This window comes from Lipotes vexillifer, unplaced genomic scaffold (genome assembly GCF_000442215.2).
Source record: "Lipotes vexillifer unplaced genomic scaffold, Lipotes_vexillifer_v1.1 scaffold575, whole genome shotgun sequence".
Classification (NCBI taxonomy): domain Eukaryota; kingdom Metazoa; phylum Chordata; class Mammalia; order Artiodactyla; family Lipotidae; genus Lipotes; species Lipotes vexillifer.
In genome coordinates this window covers 3,468,234-3,479,705 of record NW_006780198.1, presented here as the reverse complement: position 1 = coordinate 3,479,705, position 11,472 = coordinate 3,468,234, and the positions used below count along the sequence as shown (strand labels likewise).

The 11,472-nt window shown below is 53.2% G+C and overlaps 1 protein-coding gene across 1 annotated transcript in view; it reads right to left on the bottom strand.

Moving 5' to 3' along the window:
- H6PD (hexose-6-phosphate dehydrogenase/glucose 1-dehydrogenase) overlaps positions 1-7,708 on the bottom strand; it is a 21,490-nt gene extending 13,782 nt beyond the window's left edge. Inside the window, exons 1-3 of the mRNA XM_007453316.1 lie at positions 7,683-7,708; positions 2,413-3,049; positions 1,169-1,286 (exon numbers count right to left, since the gene is read on the bottom strand). Of these exons, the coding sequence (XP_007453378.1) occupies positions 1,169-1,286; positions 2,413-3,049; positions 7,683-7,708 (781 nt within the window). The remainder of the gene's footprint in view (positions 1-1,168; positions 1,287-2,412; positions 3,050-7,682) is intronic.
- Positions 7,709-11,472: the final 3,764 nt, after the last annotated feature.

Genomic DNA, 11,472 nt, shown 5'->3' with positions numbered 1-11,472 from the left:
GGGAAAGAGAAAGAGACAGACTTTCTGGTCCCCCATCCAGGCCCGAGGGGCCCTCCCCTCCGCCCAGGCACACACTGTGGGGTGGGGACGGTGGCCTCCGGCACTGCCGCCCAGGCTATGGAACACAGTGGTGGGGACGAGCTGACTGCAGTGGTGCAGAGCCTGGTGCCGGGGCCAGACTGCCTGGACCAGGACCCAGCTCAACCACTTCCGGCCGTGACCTTGGGCTTGTCACCAAACCTCATCTGTAGGTGGAAGCTAATAACGGTGCCCATCTCATATGGCTACTGGGGGCATCAGCAAACAGTAAGAATTAGCTTTAATGATTTGGGGTTAGAACCGATGCTTTGAACACACACAGTCAATGCTCACAAGACGTGATGGAATCACGGAACGCTGGAGCTCAAAGGGGCCTCAGCTGCTGTTGTCGACCCAACCCGCTGGCCTCACAGATGAGGGACAAGAATGGGCGTGCTGAGGTCACTCGGATGCAGAGAAAGGCCTGACACTCAGGTGTCCCTACTCCCAGGTCAACACTGTTCATTCCTGCGGTGTTTGGTCAGCACTTCCCAGGTGTGTGCCAGGTGCCAGCGAGGAGCTGGGAAAGACAGATGGGGCGGGGATGAGACGAGGCCAAGAGCGCAGAGGGGCAGGGAAGGGAGGCACGTGTGCTCTGAGTGTGCGGCAGAAGCGGACCTTGTCAGGACGGTCAGCAGAGGCTCCCCAACCAAGTGACCAGTGAGCTGAGAGCGAATGCACAGGAGGGACAGGAGGCAAGCAGGGGGGAGAAGGCAGAGGGGGCCGCGGGTGCAAGCACTGCATACGAGCCCGGGAGCCCTCGTGCGAGCTGCTGGTCTCCACCACACTCACAGGAAAGCCAGCTTACCTCCCAGGGTTCACTGCTGGCCAGTGTTTCAGCACCTGGGCCAAGGCTGCTTAACGGGACTGCACGCTCCCTAAGGGCAGCGATGACCACGTGGGCTTTGCCCGCAGGCACCCCGGGGTATAGCATGACCCAGAGCTGGGCACACGGCAGGCCCTGGAGGGAGACCACACACCGGCAAAAGCTCCCCTCTGAGCACTGGCCAAGGCGCGGGGGCCTGGCAGACCCTCCAGTCCTGCGGGCCGACGCCTCACAGCAGACGCGGGGTGGCGACCACTCACGCACCTTCTGCGTCCACGGTCTCCTTCATGATGATCTCCACCCGCTCCACGTGGTGCCGGTTCCAGAGGCCGTCCAGGGCCTTGCGGTTCTGGTCTCGGAAAGGCAGGATCTGGGCCACCACCTGCCAGGGAAGGAGACTGTGGTGCTGTGGCTCCTCTCAGGACGCAGAGGGAGTCCTGACCCAAGGAAGGGCCCCCAGCCTCTCTGCCACCTGCTCAGAAGAGACGCTCTCGGGAGCAGCGGTCCCTGGACGCCAGGGCTTCACAGCCCAGTAAGGACTCCAGAAGCCTCTCAGTCGCCTATACAGGGTTACCAGCTTTTTAGTTTGCAAAGAAAGAAAATATTTAAGGATTCTCTATCTTCTATTAGCAACAATTTTTAATAAAAGAGATATTTTAACACTAAAAACGGAGCAAGAAAAGCTTCAAATTGAATATACCATCCAGTGTTTGGTTTTGTTTTTCTAATTCTTCCCATAAACAAGTGAAAAAACCTACCAGGATGGGCAAGTGGACTGAGGACCTGTCTTTGGAATACTGCAACTCCAAAGAGGGCTGGACGTGGTGCCCCCCCCACCCCGTGGCCCTGGGCCCACGTCCTTGTCAGCACCAGAGAACACAGGTGCTCGTGTATTCTCTGCTGCAGTTTCCGGGAAGAGGCGTCCCAAAGGGGCCCTGAAGGTATGTTCAGAGAGAACCGGCCAGCTGGCTAGCATCACCCAGGAGGCCAGCCCCTCGCTCCACCACAGGGCCTGGATGAGAAGCATGGACTTAGGGTCCCTATTACATTTTAAGATCTCGTTACCAGCCTTCTGGTTCAAAACAGAACTCAGTAAGAAAAAGGTACTGAGAAAGAGCCGATGGGTGCGGAGTAAGGTGGTTACTTCTAATTCCCGCAGCACGCCCAGCTGGAAGCCAGGTCCACACCCCAGAGTCTCAGGGTCCCCTCTGCAGAGAATGCAGGGCAACGCGGAGACATCAGAGCCCGAACCCTGGCTGGGAAACAAAGAGGACAGGATACACTAAAGAACAGGTGGCTGGACACGTGGACATGGGCCAAGCAGTCCTGCCCTCGCCACTCACCACCTTTCCTCCGGCCTCTTACCTCCTGCCCACAGTCAAGATGACCACGGGAGCCCAGATTCCACGACGCCTTCAGGACCAATTCCGCCATCGGTGTGGCCCTGTGGACGGGGTCTACCTGCACCAGCTCCCTCCACCCCAGCAGGCTCCTACCTGCAGGCTCACCTGCTTGCCCAGGTAATGGTCCACCCGGTACATCTCCTCCTCTTGGAAAAAGCTCCCAAGTTCTGTGGCCAGCTGCTGGGCTGAGCGGTGGTCATGGCCAAAGGGTTTCTCAAGGACAACGCGCAGCCAGGCACCTGGGCCTGGACGGCAGCTGCTGTTGATGCTGCGGGCAATCTCTGCATAGGCAAAGGGTGGCACCGAGAAGTAGAAAATCCTGCCGGCCTCCTGGAGGCCTTCGTGCTGGACCCGGGCCTCAATGTCCTTGCTCAGGGCCAGATAGTCCTCAGGTGTCTTCAGGCGGCGGTACTCGCTCAGCTGCTGGAACTGAGCCTTGAGTTCAGTGCAGCGACCGGGAGCTGTGTCCCTGGGGCAGGAGAGGGACTCCAGGACCTTGGCTATGACCTCCTGGCCCTGCTTGGTGCTCGTCAGAGCAGTCCCATGGAAGCGAAAACTGTGGCCCTTCCCCGCCTCCTCCAGGTACAGCTGGAACAGCCCCTGCCATAGGTATTTTCTGGCCAGGTCCCCGGTGGCTCCCAGCAGGATTACGGAGACGTGTCCCTGGAGCTCCTGGGCCTGCAGGCAGCCCAGCAGGGCCATGCACACGGCCGCCGTGAGCATATTCCAAGCGCCTGCGTGCCTGGGGCACATGGGGAAGACAGACAAGGAACAAGGAAGGATCAGACACGGCTCAGGCGGCTGCGATGCAGGAGGGAAACACACTTCTAGGTTATCAAACGCTTCCTGCCTGGCAAGAAACAGCCACCTCGTTCTCAGGAAAATGTTACAGTCCCGCAGCTTCCCTCTCCCTCCTCAGCAGCTTGGCTTCTCTGCCTCAGTGGGTCAGGAGCCTGCCCCGTATGCAAGGACGACGCCACTTGCTAGAGGTGGGCCATTCTGCTGCAGGAGCAGGGCAAGGTGGCACCAGCCCCCAGGGAGGTCCCAGTGCAGCCGTGCGCTTGGAGCTGCCCACTCTACGACCAAGGCCAGTCTCGTCCACAAGCACGGGTGGCCGGGACCATCGGAACAGCAGGCCTTGGTCTTGGATGATGGCTGGAACTCTGGGAGGAGACATCACTGCCCCCTCACTTCTTCCTCTGCTCTTCCCTTGTCAACTGGGCTCCAAGCACAAAATGATCACTAATCACTGCTACAGCACAGTGATCAAAAACACGGACTCTGGAACCAACTGGCTGAGTTTGAATCCCAGCTCAACCCTTACTCTGAACAATTATTTAACCTCTCTGGGACTTCCCTGGAGGTCCAATGGGTAAGACTCCATGTTCCCAATGCAGGGGGCCTGGGTTTGATCCCCGGTCAGAGAACTAGATCCCGCACGCATGCCACAACTAAAAGATCCTGTGTGCCACAACTAAGACCCAGTGCAGCCAAAAAAAAAAATTAATAAACAAACAAACATTTTCAAAAAAAATTATTTAACCTCTCTGTACCTCAGTTTCCTCATCGGAAATGGGGGTATTAGTGGTACCTACACCATAGGGCTGTTAAAAGGATAAAATGAGTTAACATTGAAAACATGTTTAGGACAATGCCCATCTCCTATAATGCACTATATAAGTGAGCTATCATTATGGAATATTGCTAACAGCAGCAAACACTGAATGCTAGCATGTGCCCAACACGGAGCTAAGCACTTCTGTGCATTGGCTCTCACTGAATCCAGACAAAAGCCCTGAAGAGAACCAGTGAAGGGGTACTATCATAGCACCCCCCCTCATTTTGCAGAGAGACAAGCTGAGGCTCAGGAAGGTGATGGTCCCGTGGTGGGAAAGTGGGGAGCTGGGCAGGCACCAGGCTCCTTGGCTCCAGAGCTGACGGGCAGCAATTACACACCGCAGCCTCGCCAAGGTTAGCCTAACTTCTTGGCTAGTTTTCAGCCTCAAATTTGAAGCAGCTGACATGCAGGAAAGGCGAGAGGCCTTGGACCTGTCACAAATGCACCAGAGGGTTTAATTTCTCTGGCCTTCTGCTCTGACCAAGGCTGTAGGGCTTGATACGCTCAATTCCTACTCCATGGCTCTCCCATTCTCCAGTTTCCTGCCAAGGCCAATGCTTTGAAGGAAAGGCAGAGGAAGCAGGAGGAACGCAACACGGGTTCTCAGACATAGGTGGGGGGACCGGGGCCCAGTCTGGGGTGTGGAAAGACTGAAGAAGGAACAATGATAATTATTATATGGCAAGTATTCTACCAGTAAAGGATTAACAAAATCCTCAACAATCAGGCTACAGTCTAGTTATACAGATAGGGACACGGAGGTTTAAAGAAATAGCAGGACTTCTGAAAAGGCCCTGCAGACCTTCCCACATCCCTATACCATCCCCTATAACAAGGGGCCAGACCTGCCCCTGACTCTGACATCGACTCCCTCCTCTCACTTTGCCCTTTTCCTCTTCCCCATCTCTCTTGAGATCCATCTCCAAGATGGCCCTGGTTAGTGGCCAAACCAAGATGAGGTTCCAGCAACAGTGTCCGCACCAGAATCTATAGGACACCAGACATTCCCATCATTGGAGCTTTAACTCAAGGACCAAGGGACCACATGAGCAGCCCCCCAGCTTCCTCTTCCACTGTCCCTTTATGTGCACTCACACCCAAATCCACAGATGGCCCGGAGAACCATCCCACTTTCTTCTCCTGCTTTCCTGTCCTTGGCCCTTCAAGCATTTCTTTCTCACCTGGCAGCCGCCGCTGTCTGGAGGGAAGGAAAAGCTGCAAGGTCAGTGCAGGAAAGAGGCAGCGAGAAATCTGAAGCCCAGAGAACGGCCTGGAGAAGGAGAAGCGGCCAGCTGACAGCCACGTCTCAGAGCTCCTGCCCGGATACTGGTAGCCAGAGGTCTGGATGCGCCTGGATGGGCAGGCGAGGGAGCCCCGAGGGCAGCACGTCTGCCCCACCCCAGAAAACTGCAGAAAGCCGTGACACTTGGCCGCTTGGCCTGAGCCGACCCCCGGGCCATTATTTAACCCTGTTCTGACTCTGAAGTCGGCTGCGGTCTTCCCTGCCCAGCCCTGTCCGGGCTCCCAGTTCCCAGGTTAGCTGCCCTTATCTCCTGCTTACATCCCCGCCCCGCCCCCGCCCCCACGCCTCCTTTAAACAAACACAGATCAGAAATATCAGTTACTGCAACATGGTTGCTTACTCTGTGGTTGCTAAACAACCAGGGAACCACCCTTTCCTAAACAAGTCAGGGGGTGTGGTTCTGTGTGTTTGGTTTTCTTATCACCATGTTTTTTAACCTTAACAGTGTTTCTCAAACTTATATGTGCTCATGAATCTCTTGCAGAGCTTTTATAACGCAGATTCTGATGCAGAGGATCCAGGGATGGGGCCTAAGGTGCTGAAAGCTGGTCCAAAGAGCCCACTGCGAGGAGAAGGACTCTGGGACACTGAGCCGTGAAGCCCAGAGCCAGGGCTGTTGTCAGCGGAGCATCAGACGAGCTGGAAGGTTTTCAACCTGCCTCCTACTCCCTTCACCAAGGCAATGAACCTCTGATCCAGCAGGCCCAGGGCAGGTGCAAGCACGGGTATTTCAAAGCAGCCTCCAAGGGCTGAGACTTGCCCATCCCCCTGCAAAACCTGGTTGCTAACGACCTCGAGCCTAATACCTGACATTTACCAAGCAGTCAGCGTGTGCCAGACGACGTAAATGCACTATCTCAACCTTCCCTCAAAACACTGTTGGGGGGCTTCCCTGGTGGCACAGTGGCTGAGAGTCCACCTGCCGATGCAGGGGACACGGGTTCGTGCCCCGGTCCGGGAAGAGCCCACATGCCGTGGAGCGGCTGGGCCCATGAGCCATGGCCGCTGAGCCTGCACGTCCGGAGCCTGTGCTCCGCAACGGGAGAGGCCACAGCAGTGAGAGGCCCGCATACCGCAAAAAATAAAAATACAAAAAAATTTTTAAAACACTGTTGGGAAGGAGTTCTGCAAGGATGCCCATTTTACAGATGAGGAAACGGTAGGTGAAGTCAACTGCTGAGTCCCAGAGCCTGAGGCCCCAGTCACTGTGTTAAACAGCTCCCTTAGTCGAGTGGAGGAAGGGGGCCTTTGGGTAAGAGGATGGGCTCAAGGCCACCTCTGAGCTATGTAACCCAATTAAGTCACCCTGTCAGTCAGTCCTCACCTTATAAGTGGGCTAATACCCCCAAACTAATGGAGGCTTTTTGCAAAGATGAGCTGAGATGGTAAAAGCCTTGCCGTTTCCTCCTCTCAGGGTCTACAGAGCCCAGCCCTGCAGACAGCACAGGACACACCCCAGCATCTGCTGGTCCTTACACCCTGAGAGGAGGAAGATGGGTGCACAGGTGTCCTCCCTGCTGCCCCGACAGAGAATAAACAGGCTCAGAGAAGCCCAATTACGTCAAAGTCAAGGTCAGGGTCCCCACCCTGGAGCAGAGGGGAGGTAACAGGGAACCAGATGGCTCTACACCCACCTGTGGCCTAAACTGCTCTTGGGCTGCAAGGCTCTGCTTTTGAAGGATTTTCTGAAGCACTTCCTCCTGCCTCCTTGCCTACTCTGAGAGGAACGGGCTGTGAAATACAACTCCTACTAAGATTACATACTTGAACTTGGCCAAAAGACATGGAAGTGGCATTCCAACGGTTGATCCTGCTATGCATTGCTTCTATTTTTAATTAATAAATAAGAAAACTATTAGTGCAAAGTTTGAGCCACTCCAGGACAGGACAGTGTATTAGACTGTGGATTGGAACACATGATGATCCTTCCCCAGAAGAATCTAAACACCACGTAACCTTGAACATGCATGTACCCTGGTGGGCCTCAGTTTCCCCATCTGTGAAGAGACGGAGCTAAAGGACCTCTACAGCACTTGCCTGCCCCTAAACTCTGTTTTCCAAGGAAAGGAGAGAACATCTCTGTTATCAGGGAGACGGCCACAGCCTTTCTGTAAGGGCACTTTAGTGCTTGCAGCCTTAGGCCGGGAAATACAGGACTGAAATAGGAAGCATGGAGCTGATAACTGAGTGTCACCCAGAAGTTAAGGCCAAACTCTTCGAAGCTATAACTTCAGTGTGTGGAGGATGCGATTTCATTTACAACAATTATTATTCAAGATACTTGCCAGAAACACACTACGCTACCAAGTGCGGTGCCACGGAGGCATCCTCTGGGGGTGACAAGGCTCATCCCAGAGTCGGGACTGACCGGGCCCACGTCCAGAGTCCAGGGCACCTCTCGCTGCCCCCAGCTCCAGGGTGAGGGGTTCCTACCAGGCATCCTGGGAGACTCACCTTGTAAAGTGCGGCTCTGCTAACATCCCCAAAGCTGCGAGCACTGACGTGGCCAGCCAGAGGGTACGGACCAGAAGCGGGGTTCCCGTCTGTTCTGCCCAAAGTGAAAGAGGCAGATGTGGGGTGCACCCAGGACCAGTCCCGGCACAGCCCCGGCCTGAGTGGGTGCTCCAGCGGCAGAGCCGTTTCTGGAAAACCACAGGACGAAGCACCTCTGATCCTCTGGTCCCAGCGGACAAGCGGCAGGAGAAAGGAGCTGGGAGGTGAACGCCAGTGGCTGCTGCCGCTCTGATCCCTTTCCCAATGCCACATGGACACCTTTGACCTCTACCTTCTGTTTGCCCAGCAGAAGGAAGGGGGATTTCCTTCAAATCACAGCTCAGGAGCTTGGAATGTTTAAAAGAATGCACGGGAGTAAAACAAGAGTTCAAAGTGAAGGTGACTTTTAGCTAAAGTACAAGGGGAAGCGCCCAGTCCGTTCTACACTCGCCAACTCCAATATGTTTCCTGCACTCTCTCCTTTGCGTTCTGGGTCCTACGTACATCCCCACGCAGATGCCAGCTGGACCCTTCACGATGAACTGTGACCTACACGCGTCCCCCTCAAGGCTGGACAGGGGACAGAATCCATAAGATCAGCGCTGAGGCTTTTTCCTCCCTAATCTCAGAGAATCCTTATTCCCATCACCTCGTTAGGTATCAATCCTGGGTCCCTGTGACCCAAATGGCGTGCTGGAGCCACCACATACCTGCACACAAGATGCCATTGCTAAATCTTCAGGCATTTGTCAAGTCAGTTGTTAAACACAGCCATTATTAAAAACCGAATTACACAAATTTATAACCAAAGAAGTTATATTAAAAACAAAGGGATTAGGGGAATTCTCTGGTGGTCCAGTGGTTAGGACTCCAACCTTTCACTGCCAAGGGCCCGGGTTCAATCCCTGGTCAGGGAACTAAGATCCCTCAAGCCATGTGGCTCAGTCAAAGAAAAAACAAAACAAAACAAAACAAACAAAGGTATTAAATACTCAAAACTCAACACTCCCTAATTGATTTACTTCCTTTTACTATTATCTATGCTCTTGACATTATTTAACCTATTGTGTCCGTAAGGTGAAGACAGATACTCTGTAACATGTGCTTGAGGCTGGCCAGTGTGGGAACATTTACACAGCAGGTGTCTGTCGGCAAATGCCATCAACCTGCCTCCCCACCACCAACTGCCATCCTCTCAGAGGTTGTTAAACATTCACCAGCACACAAGTGCCCATACACCAAGTGGTTATTTCCAGTCTGGACTTTCTCTCCCTAAACTCCCTTCTCATACAATCAACTACCACTCTGACACCAACAGCTGGGTGCCCGCAAGACTTAACCACGTGCAGAGCTGAACTGCCTTATCCCCCAAATGCTCCAAACGCAGATCTTCCCCTTCCCTGGCAAACGGCACCTCAAACCTTCCAGGCGTCAGGCCAGAAACCTTGGGGTCATCCGATCTGGCAGCAAGTCCCATGGTTTCTGCGACCAACACTTACCTAGCATGTAACTGCTTCCCACCATTCTCACCTCCTCCCGCCTCTGCACTCTGGTCAGCCACCATCACCTCCGTCTGGACCACCGTAGCAACCAGCTCACTGGCCTCCCGTTTCTATCTTCGCCCAAACCCAGCAGAGTGATCTGTTTATAAAAGCATCAGTCAGATCATGTCATTCTTCTGTTTGGTGGCCTGCGGGGTCTACACATTCTGGCCTCCCATCTATTACCTCTTTGATCTTTTCTCCTATTCTCTGCCCCTCTCTGGGCTCCAGGCACCCATCCTCCTGCCTCAGGGCCTCTGTACTTGCTGTTCCCGCTGCCTGACCTACTTTTCCCTGCAGATGTCCACGTGGCCCACTCCCTCACTAACTGCAATTCTTTGCTGAAATGTCACCTTCTCAGTGAGGCTTTCTCAGCCGACTCTGAGTAAAATCATAAACCTCCAACCCTCATCTCATCCCCTGCTTTATTTCTCCCCGTAGTACATATCTGTATGTGATAAGTATATTTATTTTGTTTATTGTCTGTCACCCCTCCACTCAAAAACGTAAGTACCGATGAGGACAAGGGTTTTTGTGTTTTGTTCACTGCCTACCTCCAGCGCCTGGCAAAACAGGGCCTGGCACACAGAAGGTACACTATAAATATTTGCTGAATGAACAAAAGAATTCCCATTGCCCAAGACCACCATCACCTGTGTATGAGCACCTGCGTGTGAATGATGGCACGAAGGAATAAATCTCTAACGGGGACTTCAAGCACTGTGACACAGCACACAAGAGCAGCAGCTCACTACCTGAAATGATACTATGAACAATAAAAGAGAATATAGAGTATTTAACTAAATGCCAAATACTGGGCTGAGGGCTTCACAGGCACCATGCCATTTAATTCTTGCCACAGCTTATGAGATAGGTACTATTATTGTCCCCATTTTTAGAATGAGTAGAGAGAAAACTAAGGTGCAGAGAGATAAAATAACTTACTGAAGGTCAGGCAGCTCAGAGGTGAGAGGATTTGAATACAGGCAGCCTGGTTCTAGCACTTACTTCCCACCTACCTGTAAAACGTGTGACTACAACCCCAAATAGCAAATTTAAAACACTGTTTTAGGGGCGTCCGCCTGCCAATGCAGGGGACACAGGTTCGAGCCCTGGTCCGGGAAGAGCCCACATGCCACGGAGCAACTAAGCCCGTGCACCACAACTCCAGAGCCTGCGCTCTAGAGCCCTTGAGCCACAACTACTGAATCCCACACGCCACAACTACTGAAGCCCATGCGCCTAGAGCCCGTACTCTGCAACAAGAGAAGCCACCGCAATGAGAAGCCCGAGCACCGCAACGAAGAGTAGCCCCCGCTCGCCGCAACTAGAGAAAGCCCACGCGCAGCAGCATCAAAGACCCAATGCAGCCAAAAATAAATAAATAAATCACAAAAAAAGAACCCACTGTTTTAGTGTGGACACTGATTGTGCTCCCCTCCAAGACTGGAATGACAGTGGTCTAAACACTCACGTAAGTGACCCAAGCTGGTCAGCAGCTCTGCTTCCCTGCTGTGAATGGCCGTGGCCTCCCACTCCAACAGTGATTCACTCACCTTAGTTCTAACGTCATGAAAACACTGTATTTAAGCCTGAGCTGCTTTCTTTAAACCTGGAAGGCCCTTTGCCGGGGAAGGGCTCGTTTCTGCACTCCATAGCCACTTAGTAGCTATGTGAGCTTACACAAGTTATTTAACCTCTCCCAACCTCGACCACAGAGTGGGAAGACAAGTCGATGAGAAGCACAAAAGGAGACAATCCATATAAACCACTTGGCACACCATAAGCGCCCGAGAAATGTTAGCCTCTGTCACTATTAAACCAAGAACATCATGAGTAAAGCGACTTCTCTCGCTTGTCTCTTGGAACTGCTGCAGAACCAGTTAACTTCCCACAACAGAAAAAAATGCCCAGGAACAGCGCGTCGACAACTTTGTGACCTTCCAGTCATACTGATGAAAAATCAAAGCGATATAATGCTGAGATGGTTAAAAAAAAGTCCCCACCCCAGCCCATGAGGGGTTTATAATCTGGCCCAAAGAATACAGGAGTAGAGTAAACCTCTAACTCTGCAGCCCTGGGCCTTTCACTTAACTACTCAGGGCCTTTTCTCCAGGTGAAAAATGGGGATCGTCCACCTCATTTTAATGTCTGGGGGACAACCCCCCCATATCATGATGGTGAAAATACTTTGAGAGGTAATGGTGGTA